The sequence below is a fragment of the Gymnoscopelus microlampas genome, assembly GCF_963454915.1.
Source record: "Gymnoscopelus microlampas genome assembly, chromosome: 1".
NCBI lineage: Eukaryota > Metazoa > Chordata > Actinopteri > Myctophiformes > Myctophidae > Gymnoscopelus > Gymnoscopelus microlampas.
The window spans coordinates 13940046-13959323 of record NC_139962.1 but is presented as its reverse complement, the minus strand read 5'-3'; the positions used below and the strand labels follow the sequence as shown (position 1 = coordinate 13959323).

At 41.4% G+C, this 19278-nt stretch overlaps 1 protein-coding gene across 1 annotated transcript in view; it reads right to left on the bottom strand.

The window, feature by feature from the left end:
- The window catches only part of smad3a (SMAD family member 3a), a 30731-nt gene extending 18541 nt beyond the window's left edge, over positions 1-12190 (bottom strand). The window contains exon 1 of the mRNA XM_084066499.1: positions 11748-12190. Coding sequence (XP_083922625.1) covers positions 11748-11950 — 203 coding nt within the window. The 5' untranslated portion in view covers positions 11951-12190. The remainder of the gene's footprint in view (positions 1-11747) is intronic.
- Positions 12191-19278: the final 7088 nt, after the last annotated feature.

Genomic DNA, 19278 nt, shown 5'->3' with positions numbered 1-19278 from the left:
GCCCTGGTTTGATGTGCGGTGGAACTCCTTCTCTTCTAGCATAAAGAAAGAATGCATTTACCATTTGGACAATAACACATACATTTCAACCCTGCATAGCATCGTTTGAGTCTGGGCTCCTCTCCAAATCAGGGGTGTGAGAGGTACAGTAGCTCTAACGATAGGAAACACTGCATTTAGCCTATGTGCTGTGAAATATTTTGTGCAGTAAATGCAAAATGTACACTAGATCAGAATGATTCTTTCTGTTGGGCAGCCTGTAGCCATCAAACCTCAATCCATATGGTTGATGTACATTCCTCAACACTGGGGTCTGGACAACAAATAGTTAGGAGCTTTATTATGAAACATCATCTATGACAACTCAATATCATTCAGCACACTGGTTGCTCAACCAGTATCAGCAACATAATTGTGACCTGTCAGGCTTGATTCCCCGCTGAGAACATGTGATTCCTCCTCTCCACCCTCGCTCTCTCTCCAATGCTGCTGTCTGAATAGTGAATACAGCAGTAATTGCCATAAAAATAAAACATCTTAATAGTTACTTAATAGTGTCCGTACTCAAGCCCAGGTTTTAACATGCAGATACAACAATACAGAGCCAGTTGGGGTTTTCCCCCCACAAAACCAGTATTGCAGTTGGTGCAGCCAAGCATCGGTTTAAAGTATACATTTTCACTTGCACTGTGTGCAGTGGCTTCAAATCTTATTGTATATATCTAGAAATATATCACTCACACACACACACACACACACACACACACACACACACACATACACATCATTTCTCCCTCTCTCTTCCCCTTCTCTGGAAAAGCCATTAGACATCTCTCTTTCCTTCCTTACAAAAAAAAAGAGTGGATGGAAGGGGGTGGGAGGAGAAAACTAGGTGATATCATAGGACTGGAGTGTGTGTGCTGCCTTGGACCAGAGAGGGGGTCTGAGGCGAAATAAGAGACCAGCAGCCAGACAGCCAGAGAAGCCAGACGACCAATAACACAGTCTGGATTGAAAAGGTGGGTAAAGGCTGGGGGTCATTACCAGCTGCATTGCTGAATGCCTTTGAGTCAAACATAAACATATACTGTAGGTTTCTTTCCAGGGTCCAGTCAGTGTGATGAGTTTCTCTTCCAGTAGGTCAGTTATCTATCTAGTGGTGCCACCAACAACTTTGAAAGTGTGACTTTCTTCACGTTTTTCTATCAGATTGATAGCAAAACCATTAACAAAAAAAAACCAAAAAATGATTACACCATGATTTTTCCATAACATAGTCTCATTTAATTACCTACTTATATTATCTAGGCCTAAGGCATAGGCCTAATATTTAAATGTGAACTGATTTTTCTTTTGGGTGTTGAGACCTAAATTACTATGGCTTTTCTGACAAATAAATCCTCTTGAATATTTATACTCTTTAAAGAATATTAATACATTTCAAGTATGGGCCTCATATTCAGGCCCACAATACTGAGAATGTGTGCTGTGGATTGATTAGTAAACTGAAAAGAGGGTTGGATGAAGATCAAAACAATTAGTGGGCTATAAGAGGGCGCCAGGGGTAAACTAGCAACCAGACTTAAAAAAAAATCACCAAACTGTACATGGTCCCTGGTTTATTTTGATAGTGACAGTCAGCAAAGGCGAGAAAGCAGGCCAGTGACACACAGCAAACAGCCAGGAGTCGAACCAGGGACACGCTGTATCTTGTGGTATACACCCTAACCATCGGGTTGCCCCCAGCTGTCCGCAAAAATAACCACAAAGAAGAGAATGTTCTGAAATGAAATGCAAACTTAAAATCATCAGCATAAAATGACATACTATTCCACAAAACATCATCACAGTCACTTTCTCCATTACAAAGCTGCCCATCATGCCCTAAGTTAATTGGCGAGGTGCAACTTTACAGCAACTCTGGACCACTGGGTCATCCTTTATCTCTGATCCTGCTTCCAGTTCCACAACTTTGTACAACGATTTCACCCCACCATCTTTTAACTTTTCGCTCCTCGAATTAAGACCCTCCCATTACACTAAGAGATTAATACGAATCTCTCATCCTCTGCTTTAAACCTTGTAGTTCAAGTGAAGTTTTTTTTCTCAGCACACATCCATCTGTAGCAAAGCGCTTGTAGCAGAGGTGCTAGTGGCCGGTGGAGCACAAAGGCAGGCTTGTTGTCTGGTGTGTGTGTGTGTGTGTGTGTGTGTGTGTGTGTGTGTGTGCGCGTGTGCGTGCTCCCCTGCAGATAGTGAGACAGCAAAGGGCCAAGTTGAGGCAGAGCTGTCTCTGGCAGTCTAACCCCCTCCACCCCTGGAGCAGCCGCAAACCAAACAGCAGCCCACGCCCTCCCCAAGGCACTGCAAGAAGCATTCCACTGGCCTGACTAACCACACACACACACACACACACACACACACACACACACACACACACACACACACACACACACACACACACACACACACACACACACACACACACACACACACACACACACACACACACACACACACACACACACACACACACACAGACTGAGACATATACAGTAGTAAACCCCAGATAAATTAGGATGTTGGATGTAAGGATGTAATAAAATGCAATTCTGAGATGACTTCCTCTATGTTCCGCTCTGGGTGCACCAATAGTGATATTACAACACAGTTTGTAATATCAATCAATCGGATATACAGTATGTGCAATTCCACTGAGTTGTTGTGGTGAACTAACACACTAGTGTACACAAGTGTAGTGAGCGTGTACCTGGATACTTTTGTTATTGTTTAATGTTTGACTTTTGGATCACAGTACTATGTCAGTAATCCATGCCAAATCCTGACAATTAAGCAAAAGTTGTTTATTTGAAAAGGGATAGCATGTTTATAGATCTGCATCTGCTATTTTCATCAAATGTTCACCACCACCACCACCACCACAGAATAGGGACGCTAGCGTTCATGTGGTATTGTGGTAAAGTTATAATGAAACAAACCTTGTTTAGATACAATCAATTTTGTAGACAGGGGTTTAGAAGAAGTTGACTGGGCGCTTGCAGGGGCTTCGGAAAAATGTACAACTAGAGTTTATCATTTGATTCCAATAACAGGGCGGCAATACATTACACACACACACACACACACACACATCTGACTTCAGAGACAGGCGGCATCCCCTTTCTGTAAGGCAAATTAAACAATGGAATAAATCCGGCATCCTACTACACAGAGGGTAATTTACTACTGTAATTACAGCTGCCACCCACAGACAGAGTAAGACAGACAGCACACATACACTCTCTGTGACCTTGCTGCTATCGTGACGCTGAAGAACAATGCTGTCTCAGATGACTCAATGATGGGCACCTTGACGTGATACCTATATGTGCATGCAACACCTACGCGAAAGTCTGTCTGCATGCGTACGTGTCGGTGATAGCTGTGTTGTTGTTTTAACAAGGAACATGAAATGAAAATACACAGGTCTAAACACATACACAATGTAAACTGATCAACACAGGATGCACAGCTGCTTCTATTCATTATACTAAATAAGACAGGATGTATTGAGAGAGAGAGCGTGAGTGTGTGTGTGTGTGTGTGTGTGTGTGTGTGTGTGTGTGTGTGTGTGTGAGAGAGAGAGAGAGAGAAAAAAGTCTTCTAACAGGTGGAGGAGGAAGCAGAGCAGGTGCATGTTGTACTTCCTGCATACAGTGTGTGTGCGTGTGCGTGTGCGTGTGCGTGTGCGTGTGCGTGTGCGTGTGCGGGTGTGGGTGTGGGTGTGCGTGTGTGTGTGTGTGTGTGGGTGTGGGTGTGGGTGGGTGTGTGTGTGCGTGTCTTTGTCAGTTTCATGTTGACTACCATCTTTGACAATATACCACACACACGCGGGTGGCTCTATTGACGTTGTACCACTGTCTTCCCGTGGGCCTGTGTAGAGTCTGGAAAACACACTTATCTTGGTTATCAGCCAGAGGTTTCTCTGTGCCACGCCGCAGTAACCGCAGCCTGCTGTCTGCCAACCACCTCTATATTAACGCTTGAGTTGAGAGTCCATTTGGTTCCATTTGTACACTCTTAAGAGTTAAATTAACACTGGGGATTTTACCCCTCACACTCCTCTATGCTTTTCCCTGGCATATCTCGTTGTTCTTCCTTGTGCGGCCTGACATTTCTTTCATACCCTCCTCACACATTTCTTGGCCATCATGCTAGGCCCTCCATCCACCAGTGTCCTCCACTATCATGGTCTCTGAAGCCTATCGTAGTGTGAAGTTGTGATTTCAGTGTGTGTTTTACAGTTTTTCTGTGAAACTCATTATTAGTGTTCTCAGCCGTATTTAATGTGTCAACGCATGGTTGATCGCATCTATCTTCTTCAATTATTTAATAACACACGTTTCTGCCTTTTGGGTTATCTTGAGTGTCCATTTCACCTTTGGGCTTTCTCACTACCTGTCGTTTAGGGGTGGGACGATATATCGATATCGCGATATATCGCGATACTTTCCCCCGCGATAAATAATCGATATACTGCCGAAAAAAATCAATATATATTCTTATTTTATTTATTTTTTTAGTTTGTGATATGTTGTTTTTCCGACTCTGTATTTGTGTAATGATGATTTTGAACTGTTTGGTGCTATTTTATGTGTTTATGAATTGAATACAAGGACTATCGTGATATATCGTTGGTGAAATTTCATGCAATATATCGTGATATCGCAATATATCGAATATCGTGATATTATCGTTATCGAGTGCCTAATATCGCCACAGATATCGTATCCTGAGATGCCCATATCGTCCCATCCCTACTGTCGTTGTGTAAATGGAAAAATATAATTACTACATAAAGTATAATTGTATTAATAATGTATACAATGTATACAAACCAAACTTATGTGACCACTTTAAGTCTATCTCTATCAATTCCTCTCTCTCTTAGTCTCTTCCTTTCCCTTGTCACTTTCTTGTTCTATTCCTTTGCCATGTGTTTCTTTCTCCTGCCCTTTCCTGTTCCAACATGCAGCAGTCTGAATCAGCAGGGTCAGACTGCAGACTTGCTGCCAGGGGGATGTTTGTGGACAAGACAAGACTGTTCTGACTGCCAGCTAACACCCAGAACCAAGACCTCCCCGGGCAGTCTGAGAGGATAAAAAAGAAACGGCTAAGTGTGAGGAATCCACTGCTCCAGGGTCTATGAATGAACACACACATACAATGCACGCGCGCACACACACAGACACACACACGCTGATGAGTAAGAGTAATATCTCTGCTTGTTCCCCCTGCAATTCTCCCGATCAACCCAATTTATATTATGTCTAATGACAGCTTCTGGTAGCTTCAGGTAGCACAGGTAGGAAACCACTTACCAGGCCTACACATAATTTAGTAGCTTAATGGGTTCAGGTCTACAGGTGCTATTGAGGTTCATGTGACAATTTTCAGACTTCTCGCTCTCGCTTTCAAATGTCATTGTCACCATACAGTCTAGCAATATTTACTGGTCTAGACTGAGCTAAATGCGATATTGAACTTCGGTAGAGCCTTGGGCTGTATAGCTACATGGCCATGACATACTGTAATTAAGCAACAACTCACTCCAGGCCGTGGTATATTATCATCCTTCTAGGAAATCTTGTGTAGCAAGATTATCGGAGATCTCCACCAGCCCTTCCTTTTTGGACGGTGATATGATTTGTTTCAAAGGCGTAGGTGTAGGTTAGAGGCTGTTCCAACAACTACATTGAATTTAACTGTCACCAGTACACGGAAGATCATCCCGCTATGCAATACTACCTTTTAATACTACTTTTCCCCAGAGAGATGCACTGCTCTATCCACTCCCTATTTGGCTCCACAGGGGTCAAAGTTAACCTTAAACGTTGTTAACCTTTAACTCATATACTGCCTAGAACGACTAAAACGACTTCTGTCCATAAGCCATGCCTGCCAAGAACGACTAAAACGACTTTTTAAAAAAATTTAAAAAATTAAAAATATTTTTTTTTTTTTTTTTTTTTTTTTTAGATTTTTTTTTTTTTTTTTGACCCAAAGACCAAGGAGATATGATTTTTCGAAGATATAGACTCCCATCCACTTCCTTGTTAACTTAAAACTTAAAAATTCTGTATCTCGGCTCCTGAGTACTTTTTTTTTTCAATGAAAAATCTTGGCGGTGTTCAAACAGGCCAGAAATAATTCTGGCAGTGAATGAGTTAATGTTGTCATTTTGTGTTTAATTATTGTGGTTGATTATTATTGCGGTTGATTATTGTTATATTCAGTAATCTATGCAAAATATTCGCACATCCAGGTGTGTTGGACAGTGACAACTGAAGCAATCATGAAAAACATATTTCATGAACAAAAATGCCACACTCTGTATACAGTAATCAAATTATCATTGCATTAGAATGAATTCGCTCCCAAAATTTGTGGAATGGGTCTATCTTTTACAAAAAAAAACTATATATATTAAATGCAAAGTCCAATCCACCCCAAATTGTATTGCATGTTGAGGGGCCTCTACAGAAAGCACATCTAAAAGCACTTTCACTTCTGACTATAATAGGGGTGCCACAAATGCAAAAGGTTGGACCGTATGTCGCAGAAAACTATTTCCCCCTTTCATAGACTAATCAGCTGGTTGCCACACTTTGGCCACGTGCTCTTAACTACTTTATTATTTTCCTGCCTGATTTGTGTTCCCAGTCGTAATTGATGCAATGTATTTATGATCAGCATCCTTAATCATATTATTTCCCCCCATTGCGCTTTGCCTTTTCATACACGCACACATCACCAAGGCAATGCCATAACATGCACCACAGACTGACAGACACAACGGTGGAGGGAGGTAGGGAAGTGCCTCCTGTCTGAGATTTGCACTCCACTGAGCACCCCTTTCTAGTTATGGAAGATTTAGAGGACACATTAATAAGACTTGCTTGGAGTCACATATTGTATGTGCACTATAAAGTGCACATATTGTCATATGCATTTTTTTTATAAAAACACTTGCCTGGGTTGTTTTATGATGTTTTATGGGTTTTGTTCAGTGAAATTATTAAGGGGCACTCCACAGAGCGCATATCTATTACCTACCATCCCCGACGCCCCGGCCTTCAGCGATAAATATAATTGTTGAACATAAATCACTATTATTATTCAATAAAAGACCAGCTTAACCACATGAACCGTAGCATCCCTGTTCTGGCCTGGGCATGTCAAAATATGTGAATAATATTTGCGAAAATACAAGATTTTTTTCGACAAAGAGATTGTGTAAAGGGAAAATGGAGGGGACCACGTATAGACCCCTGGAGGACAGTCAACAAAGTATAAGTGGTTCTGTGATTTAATGAAGGACCAACATTTACAGAAATTAATGGTTATTACTGGATATAATGTATTGACTGTAACACACACAAAATGACATGGCACATCATTCACTCATACACAGTCAATGTAGGGAATTTGTTGTTGAAATCTAAATAAATATTCATTTTGCCAGCAATACTACAATTTGGTTGAGAATGTGCATAGTGACAGTACAGATGCTTCTTTTCTGTGAGCTTCTGTTGTGGTTCTATGAACCTTTTGTCTCATTGTGGCCAACTGTAACAAATCCCCCCCATACCGGATCAATAAAGTTATAATCTAATATAGAGTCAGACCCTCGTGAAACCAGGCCCATGATAACAGTCATACTGCACATGAGTCACCTTCACAGTTCCCACCTTTGGCCAATGTTAGGCTGCGCCACTTTGAACGCACCTCCTGAACACTGGATAGTGTCACAATTTAATGACTTGAAGCACTTGACACACCATTGTTTGCATTGGACGGAAGTGAGCAACTCAGAGAGCTTTTTATAACACGGTCTATGTGAAGAAAAATAGAAAGGAAAAAGAAAAAAAAGAGACACCGAAAGTGAGAAAGGGCCGGGCCATACCACAAAGCCACGACGGCTTGCTGTGGGGTGACTAAGACTTGAAATTACACAAGAGCCTTGGCATTTACTGTTGCTTATTGTTTAAAAAGTAAAAAATTACTTGTTATCAAACCACAGCGGCCTAGTAATGAAATAGTAGCACAATGGCCTTGCCCCAGAAACATCTAAATTAAATAATGAAAGTTAAAGGGACTGTAGCTAGTGTTCTTTTGTGGGGTTTGGGCTCCATACTCACTAAGACACGAAGTTTCACCGTTAAAACTACCCGTGAACATGTCCTGATCCTGAACACTGTATAAGTCTTTTGTCGCTCCATACGCAACTCCTGGGAAAACACACTTTTCTGTGCTGGCGCCATTCTATTGTGAAAACCCACTAAAACCAAAATAACCACACATATCCACAATTACACTTTCAGTAGTAGTAGTAGTAGTAAAAACATACTGCATATTTTACAAGCAATGACATCTTTGTATAGCCACGCAAATTAGCTAAATAGTTAGCATTATACAAGGACCGATGTAAATAACAATTTCATACTTACATGGCAAAGAATTTGAGTACATTTCAACTTGCTTAAAATCTGTGTAATTGATCTGATCATGTGAGGATATCCATGCCATGCAGTCTTGCACTAGTTCAACAAATCTTTCCTCAAAACAAAAGCTCTAAATGGAATGGTAAATGGACTGCATTTATGTAGCACCTCTCTCCAAATCATTTTACCTTCACCCATACATTCACACACAGACAGCGGAGGAAACCATGAAAGGCTCAAACCTGCTCATCGGGAGCAATTATGAGTTCAGTGTTTTGCTCAAGGACACTTCGACACAGAGCCAGGGATCGAAGCGGGAACCTCCTGAACCACTGCCGCCCCCCTCAAGCACTCATTTGGAATCACAGCCATAGAGTTGTATTACAATTCTAATACAACTCTGTGGTCAGAATTCGATGTGGTCACTGTGCAGGCAAAGCATTGAATAATCCAACTGAAGTAATGGAATACCGGCCACAACTGTGACAAACCAACCATGGGATTTGGACCAATTGCTGAAAGGGGAATATGGACAACAAGAAAGACGAAAGGATAAAGTTCTACCTGCCAGCTAGACAAAAATACTGCGTCTTTTGCTCTGCATTGCGCCATAAGTTCTACTTCTTACTGAGTATGGCCTTTATGGTTCTTTATCTGGAAAGTAAACAGACACACACCTAACTCAAGGACACAAACATGTTGTGTACAACCACCAAGCTAGGCTATAGGCCTATATAGCTATTTGGCAAGAAATTGAATGAGAATGTATCTGCATTGTTCACTCCCAAGGGAATTCCTTTCCATTCCACTCTCTCCAAAACGGATACAATTGTCCTTCACATACCCCCCTAGTTTAAGGTTTGCATTAGACAAAAGCCTTCAGCAGCATGCCTGCTGTACAAGTGCAGTAAATACCAGGAGAGTCTTCAAGCAACACTCTTGTTAGAACTACAATATTTACAAAGCTATACAGGACCATCTAGATTGTGATTTCGGCTACAGTACACTGCTCACAGACAGTGGCTACTCGCTAGCTGACTATCTGATCAGCTGGCTGGTGATGGGCCTCACTGTGGCAGTTCATGTGTCAGGAAGATAAGGCAGCGAAACTCCCCATGGGACAGGTCTGAGCAGGCTTGTGGCAGCTGCTGTGAGCCGGCCGGCATGTAGGGAATGAATAGGAACAGGGATGCAGGTACCACAAGGCCAGCTCTCCAGGGAAACTGTCAGCCAACATTGATCTGAGGTCATCTTAGCGCACTCCACCGCTTCCCCTCTGCATTAGTGGTAGGAATATGAAACTGGAAACAAACATTTAACTTTCCAGGCAAGCTTAAGACTCTGGATGCAGGCCCAGGCCCATGCACACTATGATATGCAAAACACTTGTGGCAGTTAAGAATGTGGGAGTGCCCTGTGTCAGATTTGATTTCATCTGGCATGCTACTTGGGCTATTGAAGCACAGCGGAGATATCTTCTGAGGGCTGAGAGGGTTCGAGGCCTTTGCTTGCTACCCACAAAACTCTGAAGCAATCACTGCCAGTGCCAAGCATGGCAATGGAGATAGTGCTGACTGTATTGCAGTCAGGGTTATTATAAACAGCAGTAACTAACTGTGTAACAGTGTCTGAACGTTGGAAGGTGGAGGTCAGCTTAACATTCTAAAAGGAGTCCACTGACTTCCAATGGACAACCAGTCCAGCATGGTGTGTGTGTTTACCAACAGAACAGTTCCCCTGGAGGGACTTTCACCAGTGTTGCCATGTCTGCGTATTATAAGCGTCTTTGGGCTTGTTTTTCTGTGAAGTTGCTTGTAAATATTGGTAGTTGCGGGTTGCGTTTTTTTTAGGCTTGTTTCTAAAGTGTAGTTGCTTATTTGGGCTTGCTTCCATTTTTATTTTGTATTATTATTATTTAAACCAGTGGTTCTCAAATATTTCCATCTCATGGACCCCCAAAATTAATTTTGTATTTGTCCCGAGCCTAACCAGCATCTGAAAATGTTTTGTGCCAGGGAGCCCTGCATACCAGATTTATGTTGTTGAAATGTTTCAAAATATTCCTTTTTTTTTTAAGATTTTTTGAAAATGGCATATCTACAAGCTCACAACGAGTCGCATCTAACCCTATATCTGCCATTTTCAAATAACCGATGCATATAATAGGTTTTAAGTGCTCATATGGCCTAGTGGTTGCTTCTTGTAGGCTTGTTTTCCTAGACGTGGTTGCTTGTTTCTCTCACAGAATCTGGCAACATTGACTTTCACTTGTCTCCACAAGGCAGTGCAGCAGCAAGTCTTTCGGCCTCATAAAGCGCATTGAAAGATTCCAACGACGGGTAGTCATTTTGCCGAATGCCAATGTTTGATTATGGGTTTGTGCTGCTGTCTGACTGCTTCACAACATGGCGTGGTATAAAGGAAAGGATCAAACCAATTTCCACAGCCTCGCCTACGCGCACAACACAAACAAACCCACCACCATGCTAGAAAGCGTCCCAGATTAAGGCCAAGTTATATAACTTGGACTCCATTTGTGTGTGTCTGTGTGACTATAATATGTGGACAGCGACGGCTCGCAAAAGGTACAGAAAGTGCACGCTGTTGTTTCCCCCAAAGCATGACAACCAATCATGAGTTCAAAGAAACCATGCAAGGACACCTGACATTATGATAGAAAGAACTTACTGCGACAGAACAGCTGCTAAACGTAATGTTTTGCAGCTAATGTTACTTAAAATCTTAAACGGGTGTATATTTACCACTGATTTACCAAATGGACCCTAACGGGACCCTAACGAACCAAATGGGTCCATTTGGTTCCATTTGTACACTCTCAGAGTTACATTGACATAGATTTTACAATATAAATTGCGGTCCAAGTGATAGAAATGCCATTAAATGAGGGTCTGTAGCCCTAGTGCATGTCAAACTGGGGGTCCTTGAAATTAAAATGGTTGAGAATCACTGCTAGAGCCGTAAAAAATCTTCTCTTATGGGGGTCCCTGGCATATCTTTTGAAATGGGGGTCCGCGGGCTAATAAGTGTCAATTTGGGGGTCCTTGACATGAAAAAGTTTGAGAACCACTGAACTAGAAAGTGCTGCTTTGTTATTTATTATGTAACACTGCGTTACACTAAGGATGGACTGTCTTGCCTGTAACTGTGGTTTCACTGTATATAATACACACCGTAGGTGTGCGTAGTATAGTAATCCAGCCGCTGCGGTGCATGGACGTTTACCTCGGTATGGTGATGCATTTGGTGTTGATGTTCTGCGTGGTGATGGCTTTCTCCAGCTCGTCCAGCTGTCCCGTCTTCTTCAGCTTCTTCACCAGGCTCTTCACCGCCTTCTCGCACCATTTCTCCTCCTGGCCGTTCTGCTCGCCCTTCTTCCAGCCCAGCAGTCTCTTCACGATGGGGGGAGTGAAAGGCAAAATTGACATGTTTGGGAGTTCAGTCAACTATTAAGTCCTTTCCAGTGCTGAGAGAGGAGAGATGGTCCGCACGTTGGTAAAAAAATAATAATAATCCGCAAACAAATCTTATGTTTGTTGAGACGGTGCCAGATGTAGAGAAACTGGTGGGGTTTAAAAAACAACCGATTGTTTAATAAACTCCACGGTAACGCTGTGGAGCATCACATTGAAATGGGTTCAGTCCTTGGTTAGTGTTCCGTCCGCCTGTGTCTGGAGCTCTGTGTGATCAGTGTTGCCAGGTTTTGGGAGAGAAATGAGCACTGCAACCAGGTCTATGAAAACAAGCCCAAAATAAGCGACTATATGGGCCACATGAGCACTTTAAGTCTTTATTAAACATAATCGGCTTGTAGATCTGCTTTTTTTAAATAAAGTCTTGGGGGAAAGGGACAAATATGGAATATTTTAACAACGCAAATCTTGTATGGCGGTCCCTGCCACAAAATATTTTAGATGGGGGAGGCGCGGTGGACAAATGCATATTAAATTGGGGGTCCTTGACATGAAAATGTTTGAGAACCGCTGGTTTAAATGACATTTGGAAACAAGCCCAAATAAGCAACCACACTTTAGAAACACGCCCAAAAAACGCAACCCGCAACTATCAATGTTTACAAGCAATTTTATAGAAAGTCCAAAATCGCTTATAATAAGCCGACATGGCAACCTCGTCTGCGATTAACGCAATGTGCAACCAGCGGGAGATGTGGTACTACTCCGCGTAGAAACCTAGTTCTGTCTACACATCTTTTGCAATAGTTTTAAATAGGCTACTCTCAATAGAAGTTACAACCAAATAACACACATGACTTAAACGGCACTTGAATAAACTGTATTAGTCCTGGCGATAACTTATTTTGCTTGAGGTTGTCGTTGTTGACCAACAAAGTTTGGTTAAATTCAGTGTTGCCAGAGTTTGTGAGAGAAATAAGCAATCAGGTCCATGAAAACAAGCCAAAAAGAAGCCACTATATTTGAAAATAGCCGATCTACAAGCTAGATCTGCTAATTACCCAAAAAAAAGGGGATTTTGAACATTTTGGAAACATTTAAACAACACAAGTCTTGTATGTGGGGGGGTCCCTGGCACACAATTTTAAATGTATAAGAACCAGTGGTTTAAACACTAGGAAACAAGCCCAAATAAGCCACTACACGCAACCAGCAACTAACAATATTTAACAAGCAACTTTGCAGAAAAAGAAGCCCATCATCGCTTATAATAACCCTACATGGCAACACTGGTTAAGTTCAGAGTCATCCGCTGTCTGCAGTCTGTGGAGTTTCAGTCTGCCTCCAATGCAAATGCAGCTCCTCTGTAGTCTGTTTAGACCCCTCATTCAGACCCTGAAAGACCACTGAGAGCAGCTGGACAAAAGTACCGCACATTGCACAATCCATTCCCTGCCTTTTCCAGCCTTGCAAACTGCATGCAGACAGTTGTGGTTAGCAGTAGCTGCCTTTCTGACAAATACATGTACACACATATACCGTTGCATTGATTTGGTTACATAACACAGGAGTATATTAACTCATACATAAAACACAATTATATACGGCAAACTCAACTTCACTTCAACTCAACTTTGTCAGGTTTACAGATGTAAAGGAAAAGGAGTGGGTGGATTTTTTTTTTTACAAGCTACCCACACATTTCAGTTATATAGAATAGAGAATAATAGAGGAATAACAAAATCTAATATCAAGTAAAGCTAAACAAAAAGTGTGTATAACCTACTTAAGAGTCAGTCTCCTTTAAAGTAAAACATCATCAGCAGCAGATATCAAATACTGTATGAAATAGGCCTATCGGGAGGGAATATATCTCCTCCCTCCCTGAACACAATTATTATTTTTTTGTTTAAATCAGTTGTTTGTCTGGTGAATGTTAACGTTTTTGTTATTGGTATTGTATATTTCTGTGTGTTATTTACTGGATTAAACCAAGCAAGCATCTCTGAATGAACTTCTCTGTCTCCAACATAAGAAAATAACTTGTGATCTGGTAGGGTGCACTGAAGAATATGCCATCTTGCTCGCTCTGGTTTTAAGATGTCAATGTTGTATTGCAGTGCAGTCCATCATTGGGAAATATGCACACACTTATGCACACACTGATGCATGCACATACATGGACACCCTCACCATCTCTCTCTCTCTCTCTCTCTCTCTCTCTCTCTCTCTCTCTCTCTCTCTCTCTCTCTCTCTCTCTCTCTCTCTCTCTCTCTGTGCCCCTTGACACTATTATGTGCAGGCCAGGAGATGTGTCATGGTGGACTGTGTAGTACAACTGAGTCCTCTGCCAGTGATTGCCCACTACAGCTTGGTGTGTGTCTATCTTTGTTCTTCAGCTTCAAAAGAAATACTTAACTGCATCCAAGGACAGTTTCCAAATCGTGAGTGCCCTATTTGCAAGCACTTGAAAAGGCTGTAAAACACTGATTGCGCCACAGCAATATAGTAAGTGCACTTTGTTGGCATTTCAAATTCATTTGGTGCGCCATCAATGGCATGATAGCAACATGTTGAAATTTTACAATACTATGATGAGGAATGTAGACCAATTCAGTATCTGGAGGTAACTTTTACAATGCCATATACATTTATGTGCAGATTTATTTTAAACCAAAAATCAAGAATTTGCATCTATTTGCAGCAGACAATACACACATTCAAAGAACAACCTAAAAAAATCATTAACAAATCATCAATCTTTTTTTCTTTTTATCTAACCCCATTATGTTTTTTTTAGCCCCATACCAGTGGGTCCATTTCACAGTTCACAGTCATCCTAGAATAGTAACAATGACTTGTGGTTGTCATTTTGGTATGTACAGTACTGGTGATTATAGCAGTCCCCCTCTTTCTTTCTTTCTCTTTCTTTCTTGCTTGTGCTAAAATACAGCTGCCTTTGAGCCAGCACAACCGGCCCTCTTATCTTTAACCATATCAGTGATACTCCAATGCATTTACATCAGCTATAAGCATGCTTACACATTTCCTCTAAACTTGTGATAAGAAAACTCAAACTTTTCCAAACAGATTTCAAATCGAATGGCTGAACCAAAAGTATCTATACAAAATAACATTCCTGAAAATAAATTACATATATTAAGACAAACATTTATTGTACATTATGGTAGTATAGAAAATGTTAATGTAGCATCGTAATAAGACAGACCCATCAGATACACACACTCTTCTTGTTTAGCTGAGTAATGGCTCAGGGAATGAATGAGTTCCTGATTCTTTGTTGTTTGGCACTCTTGTCACTTGTTATCAGTTTTTTATATCTGTACTTCTTTTTTCTAACAAAGTACCCAACTATAGCTGCAGCTGTTTGGTAACAATGATGACTACAGCTGTAAACAACACCAAGGTCTCAGTTAAAGTGGTGTGTTGGCAGGTTGGAGAAGAGAGAGCATGCTGCCATGTCACATTGCTGAGACCCTTCAGTCGCCCCCCACCACCACCCCACCCCACCCCACCCCACCCCTCCCCCTGGCACCTGTTTATGCCTCCGGGGACACGACCGGCCAAGACAGCTGGTTTGGTTTTGGAGAAGTGTAGGGTGAGACGGATATAAGGGGTGGTGGGGGGATGGGATTACAGATGGACGGTAGTAGTTGCGGGGGGTTGTGGTGGAAGGCGGGACTATGGAGGGGGTCTCTGAAGAGAAGAATTACAGAGCACAAAAGGCATGTCAGTAAGGCTGAATAGGTAATGACCATGTACAATCCGATGGATGATAATGACATTGTGCTGATCTGCACCTCAGGGGACTTGGTTCAGTGTGTGTGTGTGTGTGTGTGTGTGTGTGTGTGTGTGTGTGTGTGTGTGTGTGTGTGAGAGAGAGAGAGAGAGAGAGAGAGAGACTTTGTTCGATGTCCGGTGACCCAACTGAGTGTGTTTGCAGAATGAGAAGAGGTTCCAAGTGTTTGCGAGGTTGTGATAATATTGAGTCTGAATGCTCAACACAGAGAGTAAATTAATTATTGACCAATGCACAATGCGTCTTCCTTTTGGCATTTTGCCTTAATATTCATTCTATATAAGTTCCTCTTAAAGTACCACACACTTTCACACAAGGATGCCTTTAATAGTATGTCTGCAATGATGGACCAATAGCCCAGTATACTCATATAGAGTAAAATCTCTCATTAGCACAAGGCCATTATTTTGTAGTTGAACTGTAAACAAGACATGACATAATGTCATTTACCAGCTGATAGTGGACTAAAGGAGGCTGAGGAGAGAGCACGGCCATATCTTCATCGACGGCATTGCAGTGGACAGGGTCAGTGACTTCAAGTTCCTCTGCGCACACATCGCTGAGGACCTGGGACACACGCACGCGGTGATAAAGGCCTGCAGCGCCTGTATTGTGTCACCTGACCTGAAGAAATTCAGGGTGAGTCCCCGCATCCTCAGGTTGTTCTATAACAGCACCACAGGGAGCATCCTGACAGGCTGCATCACCTGCTGGCATGGGAACTGCACCGCCCTCGCCCGGAAAGCACTACAGAGCATGGTGCAGATGGCCCAGCGCATCGTCGGAGGTGAGCTTCCCTCCCTACAGGGAATATACGAGAAGCAGTGTGTCGTCAAGTCTGAGTGAATCATCAAGGACACTCACCACCCCAATGTTTGTTAATTTCTATCTCTTTCCACCTTTCTTGAAACTGCAATGATGGGAGCTTGTATACGACAAAGAATTTCGCCCACTTTTTTACACCTGCAAACTTCTGTGATATGACAATAAAGTTTAGCTGAGTTGTGTGTTGATGCATGGGTGTGTGTGCGTGTATGTGTCCTTTGCTTGCTTATGATCTTAAATGCAGGACATTATTATGGACAAACAGAGCTCAGGGCAACAAAGTGTTGATTGAAGATTCAGTATGTTTTAATTTTATTGTTGTATATTTGGAGAGAAAGCAATGTTTTTTCACAGATGTACTTGGTGATTGAAGAATAGTTCCAATCCATCTCTTAACAGACTCTGACATCTCTTCCAGTGATTATGAAAGCACACAAAGAACACCAACACAACTCTTCCCGTCCTACCTGCCATCCACCCATCCATCCATCCATCCATCCATCCAGCCATCATCCTTTCTCCCCCAATGTATTCTTCTTTCTTTTCTTTCTTTCTTTCTTTCTTTCTTTCTTTCTCTATAAGAAGACACTGTCGCTCCATCTTTCTGTAACTGTCTCTGTAGCGGTAACATTTCCCTCTCTCCTAACACACCACCAGTGTGCATATTCCTTTTCTCCATCTATATTACAAAGTCACTTTCTCCAGATGATGGGTGATTCATATTATTTAGTTACAGTAATACACTTAAAAAGAGGAAGCCATTTTCATTCCTTGGTGAAAATATTTGGAAATTGTTTGCTGTTGCACAACTTGCAGGGCTATGAATAACAGCAAGAGAGTTATTATTTTTGCTTTAATGTGCATGAGACTATGAAATCCAAGTAGAATATACAAACAATCCTTGTTGAATGGAGTGTAGCATTTCATTATGTATCAAGGAAAATAATTGAGACCAAAGTGTTTGAGATTATATTAAACAAAAAAAATGTTTGCCCAGATTTTCAGATCTCAGTGTTGTTAATTAAGTTGACAGTACATTTTTTGAGAGCATCAGTTATTGTGTGTAGCCTGTGGTAGTAACCTGCTGAAATGAATTCATGTTTGTTATTCCTCTGGCCTTAATGACTCACTGCTGTGCATCCGCTCTGAACCAACCTAGGTCTGCTGAGGTGACTCCTCTGTTGTATTATGTGTGCTCTGAATGACTCCAAGCTCACATTACTGACACAGTGTAAATATAACCCCAGTGAGGTTATGAATGAGCCCATCCAGAGTCATAATGTAGTAAATGTAGGTCAATTCCCTTCCCTTATATGGTCACGCTGACTGGAATGTAAGTGCGCATTTGCGCTGTGTCCACTCATGTGAAATAACAATAACAGTGACAATTTTATTTCGCAAGTACGTTGGCTAACTGACAGATAAGAAAATAGACACTTCCCTCAATGAGCAGTTAAAATCATATCTTATCTTACTTTTTACTCAATGGCCATGATAAAGTGGTCAATCCCGTAACAGGATATATCCTGCGAATGATGTGATGATTCAGTATTCTTTGAGATGACTACTCTAGGTCAGCATCAGGTCACGGATATTGTTTCATTCAGTTATGTTAGCCTACACAGCTCTTGTCTTGTCTACATGGAATCTTTTTGCAAAAGAATGTCCAATGTAAAGACAGTTCTGTCCATAAATGACTTTAACATTAACATATAGATAGAGCTTTATTGATTCAGTTGTCAATGGCAGTACAGCAGTAAGAAACACAGGACAGGTGCAGAAAGGGGAGATACAGCAACGAGTAACAACAAATAGGCTAGTAATGATAAAGATAAAGATACAAAAAGGGTTGATATACAGTAGGTAGCAACACACTGTGACTAGCAAAGGAGTACTAGACACCAGATATAGCCTATACACAAAAAAACTTCAGTTTTTATTGATTGAATACTTTATTAGTCAGAAATAGAATGTAGTTAGAGTAAGACATTTAGGCTAAAAGGATAACACAAAAAGTCCTGGGGACTACAGTATACAAACAGTATTGTCATAAAAATGGATGTCAGAACAGCAAAGGAATGAAATCTAACCCCAATTGACCCTTCGATAACCTCCGACCCACCACTCTGCAGTTCTATGTCTGGCAAGCACTGCTCATCCATTGACTTGAATTGAATATCACAGATTTTCCCACATCAAATAATCTATCGTTTTAATAGCGAGACTCACAATCTCTTATAAATCTAGTCAACAAGGCCTGCCCATAACATTACTATTTCAACAAACTAAATTCATTACAGGCAAATGTTATCACTAAAGGAGGGAGGAACAGCATCACCGTACAGGAGAGGAGTGTTTGTGTACTGCAAGACTACAAATAGTAGCAGTTAATAATTACACAAACAAATGAATAAACACTTAAAGGAGCGGTATGGCGTGGTAGGAGTTGCATGTGATTCTGGTGTGTTGAACTTGAAAGAGACCCAAGGTTCCTTTTGAAGTTACTCACTGCCACCATAACAAATACACATCTGCTACAATAGTAACAATATAAACGGCTTAAACGGCACATTTTTAAACATGCTCATGAATCTATACACCATGCCATAATACAACCGGTCCATATCAATGCACAGTGATGCTGGTGCTGAACATCCTCAGTGATTCACTGAGGATTTTTGTTTTATTTGTTATGTTT